Source organism: Anomaloglossus baeobatrachus, chromosome 1 (genome assembly GCF_048569485.1).
Source record: "Anomaloglossus baeobatrachus isolate aAnoBae1 chromosome 1, aAnoBae1.hap1, whole genome shotgun sequence".
NCBI classification, from domain to species: Eukaryota; Metazoa; Chordata; class Amphibia; order Anura; family Aromobatidae; genus Anomaloglossus; species Anomaloglossus baeobatrachus.
In genome coordinates, this window is record NC_134353.1 from 745,779,355 (window position 1) to 745,801,122 (window position 21,768).

At 43.1% G+C, this 21,768-nt stretch overlaps 1 protein-coding gene across 3 annotated transcripts in view; it reads right to left on the reverse strand.

Moving 5' to 3' along the window:
- Window positions 1-5,561: 5,561 nt before the first annotated feature.
- CFAP251 (cilia and flagella associated protein 251) overlaps window positions 5,562-21,768 on the reverse strand; it is a 235,633-nt gene continuing 219,426 nt past the window's right edge. For all 3 annotated transcript variants that reach the window (XM_075323342.1, XM_075323353.1, XM_075323331.1), the window contains exon 22: window positions 5,562-6,098. In XM_075323342.1, the coding sequence (XP_075179457.1) occupies window positions 5,959-6,098 (140 nt within the window). In that variant the 3' untranslated portion in view covers window positions 5,562-5,958. The remainder of the gene's footprint in view (window positions 6,099-21,768) is intronic.

A 21,768-nucleotide genomic window follows, 5' to 3' on the forward strand; every position in this document is an offset into this window, starting at 1 on the left:
TTTACAGCCAAAGGCATTGGATAATTTACCAGGATTGATGGTGGTCTCAATGCTGAGATACATGTGAGTATCCTACCAGTTAAGTTACTTCGTACACTCGAATACTTTGGGTATGAAAAGGACGACACAGGGTTCCAGCAGGACAACGATCCAAAGCATAATTCCAGATTGGCAAACAAATGGTTCAATGACAGTGAAGTAAGGGTGCTGGATAAGCGCCCAAAGTCCCCAGACCTTATCGCAATCGATCGCTTCTGGGTAGAGAAATAAAAAGCTATATACGAGGGGCTGCTGATAAGACTTTGGCTTTACCCAGAAAGAAACGAGATAGGATGATGAAACTTTACATTTACTCCACATACTCTCCACTGATGTCAACAGACATCTTACATCGGTATTCTAAGTTCTGTAAGCCTAGCAAAAAGAAGGATTTCGGTTGTGCCTCAAACCAGGCATCCATAGCAACTATGGCATCTGAATTGGCATGAAATTTGATACCCTTGAGGTGTTTCTTCAGGTTTGGAAACAGATAATAGTCGGATGGAGGAAGATCTGGTGAATAAAGTGGGTGGTCAACCAGCTGGAAGGCTAGCTCTGACAGTTTTATCGTGGACGTTTGTGCATTGTAAGCGAAGGAGTTGCCTTGCAGGAACATGATTCCTTTGGACAGCTTGCTGCGCCTTTCGGCCTTCAGAGCTGCCTTCAGGTGGTCCAAAAGTTCAATATAATACCTTGCATTGATGGTGGAGCCCTTTTGAAGGTAGTCCACTAACAGCACATCCTCTTTATCCCAGAACCCAGACGCCATCACCTTAGTGGCTGATTTTTGCACCCTGAATGTCTTTGAACGTGGAGAACCCCTGTGCCTCCACTCTTTTGACTGCTTCTTGTTTTGAGGGTCATACAAATAAATCCATATCTCATCCATAGTGACCAGTCGATCCAAGAAGTTCTTATCAGTCCAGAAACGCTGATAAATGGACCGGGAAGTTTTCACTTGCATGCTTCTCTGATCTGTTGTCAAACAATTGGGGACCCACTTTGCAGATAGCTTCCTCATGTCAAAATGTTCATGGATAATGACACAAACATGTTCACGGGAAATCCCCATGATGTCTGCTATTGCTTTAGCTGAAATTCGTCGATTCTCCAGTATGAGGTTGTGCACAGCATCAACGATCTGCGGAACAACAACCACTTTCGGTCGTCCAGAACGTTCCTCATCATTGGTGCTGAAGCAGCCAATTTTAAATTTAGCAACCCAGTTCTTAACTGTGGAATATGAAAGCAATTGTTCCCCCAATGTCTGCGACTTATCATCATGAATATCCTTTGAGGACTTTTGTTGCAGAAAGAAGAATTTTATCACTCCTCTGCTCTCAGTTGCTGTGAATATTGCATTAGACTACACCATTCTGTTTTCCCGCGTGCGTAGAACACTGTTGTCATAAGCAACAAACACAAAATTTTTAAAACATACAGTATATTAGACACATAAGGTTTTCATGTGATGTAACATTACCATACAAGTGTATACATATTAACTGTTAGCATTAAGATCAGGGGAGTAACAATCACGGTCACAGGGATCGCGACTGCAACCAAGTGTACAGGGGGCCTGCCGACCCCAGCGCCTGTTTCAGCTGGATGTGCATCAGAGGACGCATCCAGCTGAAATGCATTGCAGCATGGAGACCCGTCGGGTCCCTGCACTGCAAAATATACGAATATTCACTGCTCCCCACGCCCATAATCTCGCCCACCTCCACTGAAGCCGGTGATGAGAGGTAGGCAGGATATGGCAGTGGGGAGCAGTGAATATTTATGTTCTTTAATAGCAGCACACGTAACCGCCCAGCATCCAGCTTTCTGCAGCGGCTGAGCGGTCACGTGGCAGCTATTAAAGAATATGAATATTCACTTCTCCCCCTGCCCATAATCTCAGGCGTCTGGAGTGGCGAATACACCAGCAGCTGATGTAAGTGGGCGCACATGACAGTGATGTAATGCGCTGCACCACTTCCTCGCTGAGGTCAGTGGCCGAAATGACAGCATCAGAGGAGGACAGCGGAGATGCGGAGAGAACATGAGTATATTTGTTTTGGGGTTTTTCTTTACTGTGTGCGGCATGATGAGGGTATCAATGCACCAGGATGGGGCCGGGATGGGGACATATGCCAGGATGGGGCAATGATGAGGACATATAACTGGAAGGAGACATACCAGGATGGGGCAATGATGGGGACATAAATACCAGGATAGGGCTATGGTGGGGAGATACAGTACAGACCAAAAGTTTGGATGCACCTTCTCATTCAAAGTTTTCTTTATTTTCAGAACTGAAAATTGTAGATTCACATTGAAGGCATCACAACTATGAATTAACACATGTAGAATGAAATACTTAACAAAAAAGTGTGAAACAACTGAAAATATGTATTACAGTGCCTACAAGTAGTATTCAACCCCCTGCAGATTTAGCAGGTTTACACATTCGGAATTAACTTGGCATTGTGACATTTGGACTGTAGATCAGCCTGGAAGTGTGAAATGCACTGCAGCAAAAAAGAATGTTATTTCTTTTTTTTTTTTTTTTTTTTAAATTGTGAAAAGTTTATTCAGAGGGTCATTTATTATTCAACCCCTCAAACCACCAGAATTCTGTTTGGTTCCCCTAAAGTATTAAGAAGTATTTCAGGCACAAAGAACAATGAGCTTCACATGTTTGGATTAATTATCTCCTTTTCCAGCCTTTTCTGACTAATTAAGACCCTCCCCAAACTTGTGAACAGCACTCATACTTGGTCAACATGGGAAAGACAAAGGAGCATTCCAAGGCCATCAGAGACAAGATCGTGGAGGGTCACAAGGCTGGCAAGGGGTACAAAACCCTTTCCAAGGAGTTGGGCCTACCTGTCTCCACTGTTGGGAGCATCATCTGGAAGTGGAAGGCTTATGGAACTACTGTTAGCCTTCCACGGCCTGGACAGCCTTTGAAAGTTTCCACCCGTGCCGAGGCCAGGCTTGTCCGAAGAGTCAAGGCTAACCCAAAGACAACAAGGAAGGAGCTCCGGGAAGATCTCATGGCAGTGGGGACATTGGTTTCAGTCAATACCATAAGTAACGTACTCCACCGCAATGGTCTCCGTTCCAGATGAGCCCGTAAGGTACCTTTACTTTCAAAGCGTCATGTCAAGGCTCGTCTACAGTTTGCTCATGATCACTTGGAGGACTCTGAGACAGACTGGTTCAAGGTTCTCTGGTCTGATGAGACCAAGATCGAGATCTTTGGTGCCAACCACACACGTGACGTTTGGAGACTGGATGGCACTGCATACGACCCCAAGAATACCATCCCTACAGTCAAGCATGGTGGTGGCAGCATCATGCTGTGGGGCTGTTTCTCAGCCAAGGAGCCTGGCCATCTGGTCCGCATCCATGGGAAGATGGATAGCACGGCCTACCTGGAGATTTTGGCCAAGAACCTCCGCTCCTCCATCAAGGATCTTAAGATGGGTCATCATTTCATCTTCCAACAAGACAACGACCCAAAGCACACAGCCAAGAAAACCAAGGCCTGGTTCTAGAGGGAAAAAAATCAAGGTGTTGCAGTGGCCTAGTCAGTCTCCTGACCTTAACCCAATTGAAAACTTGTGGAAGGAGCTCAGGATTAAAGTCTACATGAGACACCCAAAGAACCTAGATAACTTGGAGAAGATCTGCATGGAGGAGTGGGCCAAGATAACTCCAGAGACCTGTGCCGGCCTGATCAGGTCTTATAAAAAAGACGATTATTAGCTGTAATTGCAAACAAGGGTTATTCCACAAAATATTAAACCTAGGGGTTGAATAATAATTGACCCACACTTTTATGTTGAAAATTTATTAAAATTTAACTGAGCAACATAACTTGTTGGTTTGTAAGATTTATGCATCTGTTAATAAATCCTGCTCTTGTTTGAAGTTTGCAGGCTCTAACTTATTTGCATCTTATCAAACCTGCTAAATCTGCAGGGGGTTGAATACTACTTGTAGGCACTGTATATTCTAGGTTCTTCAAAGTAGCCACCTTTTGCTTTGATTATTGCTTTGCATACTTTTGGCATTCTCTTGATGAGCTTCAAGAGGTAGTCACTGAAAATGGTTTTCACTTCACAGGTGTGCCCTGTCAGGTTTAATAAGTGGCATTTCTTGCCTTATAAATGGGGTTGGGACTATCAGTTGTGTTGTGCTGAAGTCTGGTGGATACACAGCTGATAGTCCTACTGAATAGACTGTTAGCTGCTTTTTTTCTTGCCATAATACAAATTTTAAGTAAAGAAAAACGAGTGGCCAACATTACTTTAAGAAATGAAGGTCAGTCAGTCTGAAAAATTGGGAAAACTTTGAAAGTGTTCCCAAGTGCAGTGGCAAAAACCATCAAACGCTACAAAGAAACTGGCTCAAATGAGGACCACCCCAGGAAAGGAAGACCAAGAGTCACTTCTGCTGCGGAGGATGTTTATCCGAGTCACCAGCCTCAGAAATCGCATGTTAACAGCAGCTCAGATTAGAGACCAAGTCAATGCCACACAGAGTTCTAGCAGCAGACACATCTCTAAAACAACTGTTAAGAGGAAACTTTGTGTAGCAGGCCTTCATGGTAAAATAGCTGCTAGGAAATCACTGCTAAGGACAGGCAACAAGCAGAAGAGACTTGTTTGGGCTAAAGAACACAAGGAATGGACATTAGAAAAGTGGAAATCTGTGCTTTGGTCTGATGAGTCCAAATGAGAGATATTTGCATCCAACCACTGTGTCTTTGTGCGACGCAGAAAAGGTGAACGGATGGACTCTAGATGCCTGGTTCCCATCGTGAAGCATGGAGGTGTGATGGTGTGGATGTGCTTTGCTGGTGACACTATTGGGGATTTATTCAAAATTGAAAATTGTTTAAAAGAACTGAAGTCCTCAGTGGTTGATACCTTTTATTGGCTCACTGAAAAGATGGTAATAATAGCAAGCTTTCGAGACTACTCAGGTCTCTTCTTCAGGCTCAGTCTCGAAAGCTTGCTATTATTACCATCTTTTCAGTTAGCCATTAAAAGTTATCAACCACTGAGGACTTCAGTTCTTTCAAAATTGAAGGCATACTGAACCAGCATGCCTACCACAGCATCTTGCAGTGGCGTTCTATTCCATCCAGTTTGTGTTTAGTTGGACCATCATTTATTTTTCAACAGGACAATGACCCCAAACACACCTCCAAGCTGTGTAAGGGCTATTTGACTAAGAAGGAGAGTGATGGGGTGCTACGCCAAATGACCTGGCCTCCATAGTCACCAGACCTTAACCCAATCGAGATGGTTTGGGGTTAAACCACAGGTCCACGCCAGAATTCCCCAGCGCTGTGTGCCATGGAAACCCCAAACCACTTTGTGACAGAGGCAAAGGTTGTAGGAAAAGGTTCAGTAGTGTGAAAAAACGTGGCATTCAAATGGTAGAGAGAAGATGGCGTTTTAATGACGAAAATCGATTTAAAATAAACACAAACATTTTGGTCTTATTCAGACCTTCATCAGTGAGGAGTTTGCAATTTTAATGAAGCATCAGGAGAGCAGCACATGTACCATTTTAGTGCTAAGCTTCTTCACGCTACTAGTCACAGGATTGGACCCCACTTGGGGCATCTCATGCACGGAAGTGCCGTGGTCATCTGGTTCAGATGTAGACATAACAGACACATTTCAAAAATGATGGATGAAAGAAATTGCAAAATTAAAAAATCAGGTTTGATTTTTCTCATGAAAGAATTGCAACAAATTATACAACGCAATAAGAGTAATGGAAAAACAAGAGCTAAACTGGTTTTATGTATCTCTGATATAATTTACATGTAAATTATAATTATATGTTGTAGAAATACTTTGCAAATTTTGTATGCCATTGACATTTAAAGAGACATCATCCATGTAACAGTTAACAAGATGCAACCTCTGGGTTTTGTGTTTGTTCTTCAGAATCTTCAGAATTATTAACTGGAAAACCAAGAATATCTCTTGCAAACAAAACTGTTGTGATTTCCTCTGGCATTTCCTGTTCAAGCTGTTCTGCTGTACCTGTAATATATGTAACACCAGATACAAAATAAACTAAATATTAATTAATATTATTAAACAATATACAGTGATAAGATATAAAGGATCACTTCACTCCAAGCTGACAACTCCATTAGACTTTAACTACATACACTGTGTGCAGAATTATTAGGCAAATGAGTATTTTGATCACGTGATACTTTTTATACATGTTGTCCTACTCCAAGCTGTATAGACTTAAGAGCCAACTATCAATTAAGTAAATCAGGTGATGTGCATCTCTGTAATGAGGAGGGGTGTGGTGTAATGATATCAAAACCCTGTATAAGGTGTGCTTAATTATTAGGCAACTTCCTTTCCTTTCCTTTGGCAAAATGGGTCAGAAGAGAGATTTGATAGGCTCTGAAAAGTCCAAAATTGTGAGATGTCTTGTAGAGGGATGCAGCAGCCTGGAAATTGTCACACTTTTGAAGCGTGATCACCAAACAATCAAGTGTTTCATGGCAAATAGTCAACAAGGTCGCAAGAAGCGTGTTAGGGAAAAAAGGCGCAAAATAACTGCCCATGAGTTGAGGAAAATCAAGCGTGAATCTGCCAAGATGCCATTTGCCACCAGTTTTGCCATATTTCAGAGCTGCAACATTACTGGAGTATCAAAAAGCACAAGGTGTGCCATACTCAGGGACATGGCCAAGGTAAGGAAGGCTGAAAAATGACCACCTTTGAACAAGAAACGTAAGCTACAGACATAAGAAAGAGTTTGGGCACCCCTATTAATGTTAACCTTTTTTCTTTATAACAATTTGGGTTTTTGCAACAGTTATTTCAGTTTCATATGTCTAATAACTGATGGACTCAGTAATATTTCTGGATTGAAATGAGGTTTATTGTACTAACAGAAAATATGCAATCCGCATTTAAACAAAATTTGACCGGTGCAAAAGTATGGGCACCCTTATCAATTTCTTGATTTGAACACTCCTAACTACTTTTTACTGACTTACTAAAGCACTAAATTGGTTTTGTAACCTCATTGAGCTTTGAACTTCATAGGCAGGTGTATCCAATCATGAGAAAAGGTTTCTAAGGTGGCCACTTCCAAGTTGTTCTCCTATTTGAATCTCCTATGAAGAGTGGCATCATGGGCTCGTCAAAACAACTCTCAAATGATCTAAAAACAAAGATTATTCAACATAGTTGTTCAGGGGAAGGATACAAAAAGTTGTCTCAGAGATTTAAACTGTCAGTTTCCACTGTGAGGAACGTAGTAAGGAAATGGAAGAACACAGGTACAGTTCTTGTTAAGCCCAGAAGTGGCAGGCCAAGAAAAATATCAGAAAGGCAGAGAAGAAAAATGGGGAGAACAGTCAAGGACAATCCACAGACCACCTCCAAAGACCTGCAGCATCATCTTGCTGCAGATGGTGTCAATGTGCATCGGTCAACAATACAGCACACTTTGCACAAGGAGAAGCTGTATGGGAGAGTGATGCACAAGAAGCAGTTTCTGCAAGCACGCCACAAACAGAGTTGCCTGAGGTATGCAAAAGCACATTTGGACAAGCCAGTTACATTTTGGAAGAAGGTCCTGTGGACTGATGAAACAAAGATTGAGTTGTTTGGTCATACAAAAAGGCATTATGCATGGAGGCAAAAAAACATGGCATTCCAAGAAAAGCACTTGCTACCCACAGTAAAATTTGGTGGAGATTCCATCATTGCTTTGGGGCTGTGTGGCCAATGCCGGCACCGGGAATCTTGTTAAAGTTGAGGGTCGCATGGATTCAACTCAGTATCAGCAGATTCTTGACAATAATGTGCAAGAATCAGTGACGAAGTTGAAGTTACGCAGGGGATGGATATTTCAGCAAGATAATGATCCAAAACACTGCTCCAAATCTACTCAGGCATTCATGCAGAGGAACAATTACAATGTTCTGGAATGGCCATCCCAGTCCCCAGACCTGAATATCATTGAAGATCTGTGGGATGATTTGAAGCGTGCTGTCCATGTTTTGTAAACAGGAATGGTCAAATATACCTTCATTCAGGATCCAGGAACTCATTAAAAGCTACAGGAAGCGACTAGAGGCTGTTATTTTTGCAAAAGGAGGATCTACAAAATATTAATGTCATTTTTATGTTGAGGTGCCCATACTTTTGCACCGGTCAAATTTTGTTTAAATGCGGATTGCACATTTTCTGTTAGTACAATAAACCTCATTTCAATCCAGAAATATTACTGAGTCCATCAGTTATTAGATATATGAAACTGAAATAGCTGTTGCAAAAACAAAAAAAAGGTTAACATTAATAGGGGTGCCCAAACTTTTTCATATGACTGTAAAACCTCAAGATTGGGCCAAGAAATATCTTAAGACTGATTTTTCAAAGGTTTTATGGACTGATGAAATAAGAGTGACTTTTGATGGGCCAGATGGATGGGCCAGAGGCTGGATCAGTAAAGGGCAGAGAGCGCCACTCCGACTCAGACGCCAGCAAGGTGGAGGTGGGGTACTGATATGGGCTGGTATCATAAAAAATGAACTTGTGGGACCTTTTCGAGTTGAGGATGGAGTGAAGCTCAACTCCCAGACCTACTGCCCGTTTCTGGAAGACAACTTCTTCAAGCAGTGGTACAGGAAAAAGTCAGTATTGTTCAAGAAAAACATGATTTTCATGCAGGACAATGCTCCATCACATGCATCCAACTACTCCACAGCGTGGCTGACCAGTAAAGGTCTAAAAGATGAAAAAATAATGACACCCCCCTTGTTCACCTAATCTGAACCTGATCTGATCGGAGCCTGTGGTCCCTCATAAAATGTGAGATCTACAGGGAGGGAAAAAAGTACACCACTTGGAACAGTGGCTGGGAGGCTGTGGTGGCTGCTGCACGCAATGTTAATCATAAACAGATCAAGCAACTGACAGAATCTATGGATGATAGGCTCTTGAGTGTCATCATAAAGAAAGGTGGCTATATTGGTCACTAATTTTTTGGGGTTTTGTTTTTACATGTCAGAAATATTTATTACTAAATTTTGTGCAGCTATATTGGTTTACCTGGTGAAAATATAAATAAATAATATATATACACACGCACTGGAAAGACAGGGGAGGACAAACCCGGTCATAGTGACACATAATCAAACATTACATAGGCTGCTTACATCTGAGTCCTCCAAGGGTCTTATTTCGGAACTATATAAAAAATTACTACCTGCCCATCTGGAAACACATCCATTGCTTGTTAAAAGCAAATGGGAACGAGACGTCGGTCCCCTGACGGAAGGCCAGTGGTCTGATATATTGGAACAAGTTCCTAAACTGGCGGTATCGGAGTGCCAAAAGCTGTCTCAAATATATCTCATCCACAGGGTATATAAAACTCCCAGTCTACTATTTAAGATGGGACTCAGACCAAACACATAGTGTGTTAGGTGTGGACAGGATGATGCCCATTTGATGCATGTTATGTGGGAGTGTGGACACATTGGTGATTTCTGGAACCAAACCCTGGGACTTATAGGTCAAATATATCATATCACAATACCACCGTCGCCCCGCCTGTGCCTGTTGAGTCTATGGGAAGGAGAAGTGGATCCGGATTCTCCAACAGCCCTGGGAATAGCACGTATCTTGTACCAAGCAAGAAAGCTACTTGCATATCACTGGTTAGACCCTCTACCACCAACATTACCAGAGCTCAAAAACAAATTAAATAACGTCATAAGATTGGAAAGGGGAGTTTATTTAAAAAGAAAAACATTGAAAAAGTTTTACAACATTTGGCGGCCATGGATGGAGTTGCCGGGCCTACCCTCTAGTGCACTGGTTCGGGATGCAATGCTGGACCGGTTACTGTTGTGCCTGCAGTGATGGCATGTGTGAGGAAGGGAATTAAAACTAGTTTTTTCTGTGGCGAAATGGACTTTGAATGAAGAGGTGAGAGAGGACTGGAATGGTTTCATGGATGACTGCATGAAGAGGGAGGAGCAGGAGAGTATAGCAATGTGATGTGGAGCGACACGGCTGATGGAGGAGGTGTTCCTGTTAGTCTGAGGCATTATTGCATAATTTAAGTTTTGTTTATTTGTAGAGCCACGAGGTTTGTAGGCTCAAGTTATATAATATAATTATGATTTGAGAACTCAACTCATATAAATCATATGTGTTTATCTGTTTATTGTTATCAGTTATATGAAAAGTGAAATACCCTCTGTATTGATCCCTAATGATTTAATAAAAAAAAAGATCTGATTTAAAAAAATAATATATATACACACACACACACACACACACACACACACACGCACACTTATACACAGTCATGGCTGAATGGCACCCTTGAAATTGTTCAAGAAAATGAACAATTTCTTCCAGGCAATAATGACCATCGTTACGTTTGTAGAAAAAAAGGAGACGCTTTGAAGCCTAAGAACACCGTCCCAACGGAGAAAAATGCAGGAGTATCATGTTATGGGGTTGTTTTGTGGCAGGAGGGACTGGTACACTTCACAAAATAGATCGATCATTAGAAAAGAAGATTGTGTGGCAATACTGAAGCAACATCTCAAGACATCACCCAGACACTTAAAGCTTGGGCGGAAATAGGTCTTTAAAATGGACAACGACCCCAAGCATACTGCCAAACTGGTCACTAAGTGGCTTAAAGATTACAAAGTCAATGTTTGGGGGGGCCATCACATAGCCCTGATCTCAATCCAATTGAAAATGTATGGGCAAAGCTGAAAAAGCCTAAAAACATGGCTCAGTTACACCAGTTCTGTCAGGCGAAATGGGCCCAAATTCCTACCAATTATTGTGAAAAGCGTGTGGAAGGATATCCAAAACGTTTGACCGAAGTCATACAGTTTAAAGGCAATGGTACCAAATACTAATGAAATGTATGTAAACGTCTGACTTTGCAGAAAGTAATAAAAATGCCTTAAAACATTCTCTCTTGCTCTCATTCTGGCATTTGGCAAATATAAGTAATTTTGGTTCCTAATTCACCTTAAACAGGAAAGGTTTATTCTGATTTCATGTCAGATATACAGTACAAACCAAAAGTTCGGACACACCTTCTCATCTCTAGAACTGTTAAAAGGAGACTTTGTGCAGCAGGCCTTCATGGTAAAATAGCTGCTCAGAAACCACTGCTAAGGACAGGCAACAAGCAGAAGAGACTTGTTTGGGCTAAAAAACACAAGGAATGGACATTAGACCAGTAGAAATCTGTGCTTTGGTCTGAGGAGTCCAAATTTGAGATCTTTCGATCCAACCACTGTGTCTTTTCTACAAAGGTGAACGGATGGACTCTACATGCCTGGTTCCCACCGTGAAGCATGGAGGAGGAGGTGTGACGGTGTGGGGGTGCTTTTCTGGTGATACTGTTGGGGATTTATTCAAAACTGAAGGCGTACTAAACCAGCATGGCTACCACAGCATCTTGCAGCGGCATGCTATTCCATCCAGTTTGCGTTTAGTTGGACCATGATTTACTTTTCAACAGGACAATGACCCCAAACACACCTCCAGGCTGTGTAAGGGCTATTTGACTAAGAAGGAGAGTGATGGGCTGTTACACCAAATGACCTGGGCTCCACAGTCACCAGACCTGACCCCAATTGAGATGGTTTGAGGTGAGCTGGACCGCAAAGTGAAGGCAAAAGGGCCAACAAGTGCTAAGCATCTCTGGGAACTCCTTCAAGACTGTTGGAAAACCATTTCCAGTGACTACCTCTTGAAGCTCAAGAGAATGCCAAGAGCGTGCAAAGCAGTAATCAAAGCAAAAGGTGGCTACTTTGAGAACCTAGAATATAAGACATATTTTCAGTTGTTTCACACTTTGTTTTTTTTTTTTTAAAGCATTCCATTCCACACGTTTTCATTCACAGTTTTGATGTCTTCAATCAAATGTGATCAAATGTGAATCTACAATTTTTAGAGTCATGAAAATGAAGAAAACTCTTTGAATGAGAAGGTCTGTACTAATATATATATATATATATATATATATATATATATATATGTGTTATATATAATATATATATGACTTTAAACATATGCCAAGCATATATGAAAACAAATAATTTTAAATATTTGGTCAACACATCCAAGCAGCAGTATGTTTTCTATGCCTGGCTCCAAATTTCGATTAATCAATTATTAGGAATTAGGAATCACAAATGCAAATTCTTTCAGAGATTTACATATTTAGCATTGAGTATAAGTGTGCGGGGGAACTATTTGTAATGCCCTTATAAGTTTATTTATATCTACACTTTGCCATTTTTCCCTAACAAATACTTTACATATAGTAGAGAACTAAGCGTAGCAATAAGCCCACCTAGGCAATAATTCTGATAATAGGTGCACTGAAATTTGTCTTGTCTATACCCCTACAACCATCACAAGGCTTCATTCAGATGTGTGTTTTTCATGTACGTGCTCTGTGTTTTTCACAGATAGAACACATCTCCATTATAGTCTATAAAGCTGTTCCAATGTCTGTGCTTGTTTTAAGGACGAAGTTTTGGGATAAAAAATAATAGAGATGTCCATTTTGGACCAGTTCTTAGATCAAAATTACCCATACAAGGCTATGAGTCTGTGAAAATCATGGACAGCGATGTTACCCATGTGCAGTCTGTGCACTGTCCGTGCTTAACATTGTAAGAAATAGAAGTTTGGCATTTTTGTTTTTGACATATCAGAAAATCACAGATTCTAAAAAATGGAAACATTGACCAAATGATGAAAATCTGATCCAAAACACTGATATAAAAAGTATTTTTTTTTTTCAAATAAAAAAAAAATAAATAAAAAGGGGGACATCTGAATGATGTCTAATTAAAAAAAATTGTTTAAAAGAACAGCGTCCTCAGTGGTTGACCACTGAGGACTCTCTGTTCTTTTAAACAATTTTTTTTATCTCTACTGGCTAACACGGTACAAAGATATATTTTACTGATGTCTAATTGTAATTAAAAGTAAATAAATACACCCCTCACAACACTGAAAATATGACACTTTGATACTACGTACAGTAGTCAGTGTACAGCTTGTATAACAGTATAAGAGTACCATCTAAATAACTTAAGACAGCCATTAATGTCTAAACCGCTGGCAAAATAAAGGAGTGCACCCCTAAGTAAAAATGGTCAAATTGTCAATATTTTGTGTGTCCACCATAATTTTCAAGCACTGCCTTAACCCTTTTGGGCATGGAGTTCTCTAGAACTTCACACGATCCACTGGAATCCTCTTCCATCCTCCATGACAACATCACAGAGCTGGTGGATGTTACAGACCCTGTGCTCCTCCACCTTCCATTTGAGGATGCCCCATAGATGCTCAGTAGGGTTTAGGTCTGGAGACCTGCTTGGCCAGTCCAGCAACTTTACCCTCAGTTTCTTTAACCCCTTAACGACAGCGGGCAGTAATATTACGTCCTAGCGGTCATAGTGTTACTGCCCGCGGTCTGCTGCCGGCAGCTTGTCGCAATCGGCGCACATCTCAGCTGATTTTCACAGCTGAGATGTGTGCCTGCCAGTTACGAGCAGAATTGTTATTTGCTCGTAACCCCTTAAATGGCGCTGTCAATATGTGACAGTGCCATTATAACGGCATCGGCGGTAAACATTTACTCACCGAACGATACCGGAAGTCACGTGACGTGATTACGTGACTTCCGATGGTTGTCATGGTAGCACAGGGTCATGTGATGACTCCTGTAGCTCACATGAATTACTTTCGGTTTCACCCGGCCAGGAGCTGGGTGAGGCAGAAAATTAGCATATCTGCTGCTTACAGCTGTATAGCTGTGATCAGCAGATATGGCAGAGCGATCAGATTGTTGATCCATATAGCCCCCTATGGGGACTAGTAAAATAAAAAAATAAAAAAAAAAAAAGTTTTAAAAAATTAAAAAAAACAAACAAACAAAAAAACCCCCTAAAAGTTCAAATCACCCCCTGTTACGGGTCGAGCGGCAGATTAGGACCATGGGTATATATCCCAATCTCCAGTCGGGGCCCACCATGCTCCAGATGGCAATGGAGCTGCTGGCACCCTGTGGGCTGGCGGAGACTATAGAGATGATGACTTAGAGATAACTCAGGAGACCTGGGAACCGGTCACGTGTGTAGGGACACGTCAAACCAGACGACAACCCAGTTAGCGTTTCGGTGGAGCGGGCGCTACTCTGACCACGTGTGTAGGGAACACGTCAGGCCGGAAGGTAACCAGTTATCGTTGACCGAGAACACCGCTGCGACAGCGCCCTGTCGGCCACGTGTGTAAGACACGTCAGGCCGAGCGGTCCTCCGATTAGCGTTTCTGGTCACCACTCGACTGGCCACGTGTGTAAAGGACACGTCAGACCAGGTAGTCACACCAGTAGCATTTGACTGGGAAGTCGAGGAGTGAAATAGGGTTCACACACCCAATCCAGGAACACCCTGTTAACTCCACAGGGGTTCTGGAATACGCTGTCCGTGCGCGTAGAGGGCACAACCGGACCGGTGGCGCAGCAGGTATGCTGTCCGTGTGCGTAGGAAGCACAAACGGATAGGTGACGCAGCAGCCGCAGTCCAGTTAACGCCACTGGACTGCTATAGCACAACTGGAATGGCAGCAAGGAAGCACGGCGCCTGACCCTGATGTGCTGAGCCACGGGTGTCTTGGCGTGACAAGCACCGGACGCCTAACCCTACCTACTGCTTCCAAACAAAAGCTTATGCCGCAATGAAGCTCTAATATGGAGGTGTGCTCTGTCTGAGCAAATGTGAAGACTCCGCACCCTCCATGTTGTCTGAAGCCCCTTTTATAACCTGGGTCCGCCCCAAACCCAGGGTGGACCACAATGGCATCTCCTAGGGCCAATTGCGGAGTACCACATCATCAGTGACGTCACCAGCAGCCTATCCGGAACCGCCACGTCACTGATTACCTCATGGCAGCCATACCCCAAACACCTCACCAGTCATCGTCTGACGACAAATGGTGAGGTGCCAGGTCATAGGGGCGGGCCGCCGTGAGCCAGTCCGGAGTGGCCAAATCATCAGGACACCTGATACCCTCTGCTCTATCAGGGCCTGCCACCTCACGGACTTGCCTAGTGAGGTCCTAGCCTCTGATGCACTAAGTGCCTAAGCATGCTCAGTAGCCTGAACAACAGACTCAGAAATCAGACTGCCTGAGCATGCTCAGTAGGCACAACACAGGACTTAGACACGACACGATGTCCAAGTACCTGTGCAAAGAGGCTTTTCGCACTAAATGTAGGAGCATGCTCAGTAGCCTGAACCGAGGACTTGGCCTCAGAAATGACACTATCAGGCTGAGCATGCTCACTAGGCGAAACACTGGACTTAGGCTCTGGCTGGGGTAAATCGGCACACGCATGCGCACTAGCCGCCTCTCCACACTAAAGGCCGCTTTACACGTATCAATTTATCATGCGATCGCACCCACCCCCCTCGTTTGTGCGATATGGGCAATTTGTTGGCCGTGTCGCACAAACTCGGTAACCCCTGTCACACATACTTACCTCCCGAACGACCTCGCTGTGGGTGGCGAACATCCTCTTCCTGAAAGGGGAGGGACTTCGACGTCACAGCGACGTTACACAGCGGCCGGTCAATAGAAGCGGAGGGGCGAAGATGAGCGGGACGTAAACATCCCGCCCACCTCCTTCCTTCCGCATTGCCGGTGGCCGAAGGTAAGCTGCAGTTCATCATTCCCGAGGTGTCACACGGAGCGACGTGTGCTGCCTCAGGAACAACGAACAACCGGAGCACAGAAGGACGTTCGATTTTTTGAAAATGAGCGACGTGTCAACGAGCTATATTGTAGCGTGTAAAGCGGCCTTTAGACGTGGAGGAGCAAGCAGCCAGCTGGACGTCCCGAGGCACGGCCAAAAACGGCAGCCGGCGCCTGGGCGCAACTGGAACTGCAGTAGGCTGCTTTCGGCTATGGCGGTGCCGATTCGTAACACCCCCCTTTTGCCCCATTGAAAATTAAAGGGTTAAAAAAAAAACCACACAAATTTGGTATCACCGCGTTCAGAAACGCCCGATCAAAATATAAAATCATGTTTATTGAAAGTATTAATGCCAATAATTTTGGTCTAGAGTTTACCTCTACCATCAGTGACTCACAGGTGAATTTTTTAGACCTTACTATTTTCGTGGATGGGGTAAAGCGGTCTACCAAAAGCTACAGAAAGCCAGTAGACGCTAATAGCTTTATTCCTATCTCCAGTTGTCACCTACCCTCCTGGCTCCTAAATATTCCCAAAGTTCAGTTCCTCCGGTTGCGCTGTAACTGCACCCGTTCACAGGATTTCAAATTAGAAGCCACACACATGAAGAAACAATTTTTGGAAAAGGGGTACCCTGAGGAAACTATTCAGGATGCCCTTAAGGTATCAGGTGCAACCCAAAGAGCCTCTCTTATTTCCTCTAAACCTAAACAGTCATCACCACCTAACATTCCACAACAACTTTAACAATTACCCTTCATTATGCAGTATCATGATAACAACAAGGTCATCAAGAAAATTATACAAAAACACTGGCATATTCTAGGCCAAAACAAATGTATAGGAGGGTATCTGCCACCTAAACCCCAGTTCGTTTTTCGCAGAGCCCCCACACTAGCCAATTTAGTGGCCCCAACAGTTAATGGTGCTAATACCAATTTTAAACAAGCAACCAACACCACTTGGTTAGGTCACATCCCATCACCTAAAGGTTTCAGGACTTGCGGTGTTGAGGATGAGAATTGAGTATCCAAAAATACTTAATTCAGCCATTTCATAGACTCAGGTATATAGTTTAGTAAATGTAAACTAACACACATATTTGTGAATGCTTTTGTTCCTTACTAACATGTATATATGTATATTGCATATTCAGTGTATTTTACTTAGACACAGTATATACCAGCACATGTAATTTTAAAGATGGCTGCCATTTCCTGTCTACACCCGAGGTGATAAACAAAAGAAATTCCTGGAGCATGGACTGACCAATCCAAGGAGGATATGCAGATCTCTCTACGTCATGAAGCCCCGATCCACGATATTTGATTGGGCTGTATTTTGTCCACGCCCTTCACTTCTGAAGAGTTGTGGAAAGTTTTAAACAATAAAGACCACTTGGTCAGTGGCAGTCATGGAGATAGATGTAACTGACTCGTAGTCCGTTATTTAATCTCACGTGCACACATGACATTATGATTTGGAACAGCGGTCAGATCGAAAAGGGATCACTTGTTTCCCGTCCTTAACAGCTGCACTTGTATTAGTTGCTGAAAAACAAGATCTCGCAGATCCCTCATAACACACTTTATCAATACTTCCAACAATAACTCCTTTTCTATACGCCAACATATTACATGTTCATCAACAGGGGTTATCTATATCATCACATGCCCTTGCGGTAAACAATATGTCGGACACACCAAAAGACCCTTATCCATCAGAATCAATGAACATTATAATAACATCAAAAAAGGTTTCTTGGGGCATCCCCTATCCAGTCATTACTTTGAACTTCACAATAAATCCTGGACAGGTTCTACATTTCTGGGCATAGAATTGGTAGTCCCAAACTGGCGGGGGGGGGGGGGGGGGGTGACTTTATTAAGCAGATGTCACGGGCAGAATCCAAATGGATCGTCTCTTTAGACACATTGGCCCCTAGGGGGCTCAATGCAGAACTAGAATTGTATGCTTTTAACTAACCCTTCTTTCATATAATAATTTCTGTCCTTGTTTGTATTCAAGGCACATTTTATTGGAACTTTATTAAAGTGTAACTTGTGACACATAAAACGTTTTTCTTCAATATAGATTAATAAAAATAAAAATATTTAACATCCAAATTCTTCCATATTCTATCCAATTCTAACTAAATTACCAATGTGCACATCAATTGTCAACAAATATATGTACTCCCATGTGTACTACTGTGTGCACTCACTCCAGTTATAGGCATGTTACTTTAACTTCCATATCCTGGGATGTGTTTTCATGGTGGATGGCAATTTTTGACCCACATAGCATTGCCCCATCGATGGGCTCTACATTCTAACTGGTGCCTATACTGTTTTATTGGTCTAATTGTTTTTGGGCGGCCTCTGTTGCGCTAACAAGCATAAAGATGCAGTGTGATCATGGGCGGTCATCACCTGACGAAGGAGGCACGTTTTAAACCTCTGAAACGCGTTGGTACCATTTTGCCCTCTACAGGCTTCCGTAGTCTGTCCTGAGCCTAGTGACGTCACACGCTCCTTCACACGCACGCGTCCGAGTATCCAGGGAAGCCGCCGGCCGGGGCTCCTGGATACAGACACCAGCTCTGATTTGCATTCCTTCCACGGGGTCACTTCTCACCCCGTGAAGCCCGCCCTCAGAACACCGCCACAGTCTGCACCCACTCTGAGGAAACAGCCTTTTATTTGTAACAAAGTTACCTATGCTACACCCTATCTCTGCAGCCTACCACGCTTATCGGATGAGGATACGCAACCACTGTCATCATATCAGTTATACCAAGTAAGTTGCTCCCCATCTGCTTTGCACTTGCCATTAACACTTAACACATCAGTTTGTGAGCGCTGTAGTTTTTTGACACTATCTACACCTTTCTATTCAGTCTCACACGGAGTGCATATACTATTAGCAGCTCCAAATTGTGTCTAAGCTCACACATGCACTATGGCTCCTGACACTGTCAGCTCATAGATTTTTGCCGTTTTGCAGTAAACTATATGGTAAAACCTATGGTTTCATTTAAAAGTACAGCTAGTTCCACAAAAAATGAGCCCTAACATGACCATATTGACTGAAAAATAAAGAAGAGTTACGACTCTCGGAAGAAGAATGGCGAAAAAAAACGGAAAGTGAAAAATCAGCCGGTCGTGAAGGGGTTAACAACTAGGCAGTGGTCATCTTGTAGGTGTGTTTGGTGCAGTTATTAAGTTGGAATACTGCTTCAGCCCAGTTTCCGAAAGGGGGGGGATCATGCTCTGCTTCGGTATGTCACAGTACATGTTAGCATTCATGGTTCCCTCAATGAACTGTAGCTCCACACAGCTGGCAGCACTCATGCAGCCCAAACCATGACACCCCCATCACCATGTTTGACTGTAGGCAAGAAAAACTTGTCTCTGTACTGCTTACCTAGTTGCTGCCATACACACTTGACACCATCTGAATCAAATACATTTATTTTGGTCTCACCAGACCACAAGATATGACTCCAGTAATTGATGTCCTTAGTCTTCTTGTCTTCAGCAAAATTATTTGCAGGTGTTTTTTTGCATCATCTTTAGAAGAGTCTTACTTCTGGGACAACAGCCAAGCAGACCAATTTTTTTTTTTTATCAACTTTTTATTTTTGTAAAATTTTTAACATTTTACAACCATAAAACAATTACAGAAATAAAAGGGAACATTCCCCAGGTATACATAGAAATACCGTATTTTTCGGAATATAAGCCGCACTTTCCCCCCCCCCAAATATTGGGGGAAAGTGGGGGTGCGCCTTATAGTCTGAATGTGGCTGGGAATGAGGGTGCTGACATGGAGCGGGTCATCTGTGGCATGAGCAGGCAGTAGCAGCCTGCCGTGACCACATGGGCCCGCTCATTTCATATGCACGCCCATCCTCCCGCCCATCATCCCTTAGTGCTGAAGCCGGCGCTGACAGGTGGGCGGGATTATGGGTGGGGGGTGCGCGCATAGTAAAGAGCCGGCCCTAATGATCACCCCTGGCAACTACAGCCTGGAGTGATCATGTGCGGCTGTATTCACTGCTCCCCGCGCATCATCATCAGAGCGGGGGGCAGTGAATCAGTATACTCACCCGTCCACGTTCCCCTGCAGCATCGCAATCTCCTCCTGTCTGCTGGCCAGCTGATCTGTTTAGAAGCGGTGAGCACAGCGATGACGTCATCGCTGTGCGCACCGCTAGTCTCCACACAGGTCAGCTGACAGGCAGACAGGAGGAGATTGCGATGCTGCAGGGGAACGGGGATGGCTCCACACTCCAGCAGCACTGCTGCCGGCACTGACAGGAGGAGGAGCAATGCTGCATGGAGCGAGGAAAGGTGAGTATGAACGTTTATTTTTTTTTGTGTGCCACATGTAGCGGGTCATATAGCAGGATGGGGGTATATAGCAGGATGGATGGGGGTATATAGCAGGATGAGGGTATATAGCAGGATGGATGAGGGTATATAGCAGGATGGATGGGAGTATATAGCAGGATGGGGGTATATAGCAGAATGGGGGCATATTCCAGGATAGCAGTATATAGCAGGATGAGGGTATATACCAGGATGGGAGTATATAGCAGGATGGCGGTATATAGCAGGATGGCGGTATATAGCAGGATAAGGGCATATACCAGAATGGCGCTATGTAGCAGGATGGGGCTATACCATGATGGCGTTATATAGCAGGATGGGAATATATACAAGGATGGGGATCATTAGCAGGATGGGGTACCTTAGTAGAGATTTTGGGGACATTACCCCCATAACAGTGTCAGCAGCAGATCCTCACCCCATAAGTGTGTCATGACCACATTTTTTGCTTAAAATTTTATTTTCCTATTTTCCTCCTCTAAAACCAGGGTGTGTGTTATAGTCCAAAAAATATGGTACATTGAATTAGAATCATACTAAAAGACTCAAGTGAAGATCGTGCTGACATAAGTCATATATTTTTCCAGGAGAAGAAATAATAATAAATGCTGCAATAACATATTCTAGTAATATATTTTCACTACCCTGAACACAATCTCGACTCAGTGGATTTAAGGGAGACCCATCCAATCAGACCGTCAGATCTGGTAGGTGCCCATGAGAGTATCCCATAGGGACCATGTCGAAGGAAACCCATCCATTGTATTATAGAGCTGAGCTGTCAACCGCTCCATATTTCTGACATCCTTTACCCGGGCGTACAAATCTGAGACAGACGGAGGAGCTATTTTCTTCCAAAACAGTGATATTAGACATTTAGCAGCTGTAAGAATGTGCAGCACGAGCTTTGTTTCAAATTTGCCTTGTGACGACGGAAAGGCATTTAACAGATAAACCACTGGGTCTTTATTAATCCCTCCACTCTATCTATCAAGGACTCCACCTCCGCCCAAAGTCTATTGATTCCCGGACACGTCCAGAATATGTTATACAGTGCTGGCCAAAAGTATTGGCACCCCTGCAATTCTGTCAGATAATACTCCGTTTCTTCTTGAAAATGATTGCAATCACAAATTCTTTGTTATTATTATCTTCATTTAATTTGTCTTCAATGAAAAAAAATTGTCATAAAGCCAAATTGGATATAATTCCACAACAAACATAAAAAAGAGGGTGGACAAAAGTATTGGCACTGTTTGAAAAATCATGTGATGCTTCTCTAATTTGTGTAATTAACAGTACCTGTAACTTACCTGTGGCACCTAACAGGTGTTGGCAATAACTAAATCCCACTTTCAGGAAGTTGACATGGATTAAAGTTGACTCAACCTCTGTCCTGTGTCCTTGTGTGTACCACATTAAGCATGGAGAAAAGAAAGAAGACCAAAGAACTGTCTGAGGACTTGAGAATCCATATTGTGAGGAAGCATGAGCAATCTTAAGGCTACAAGTCCATCTCCAAAGA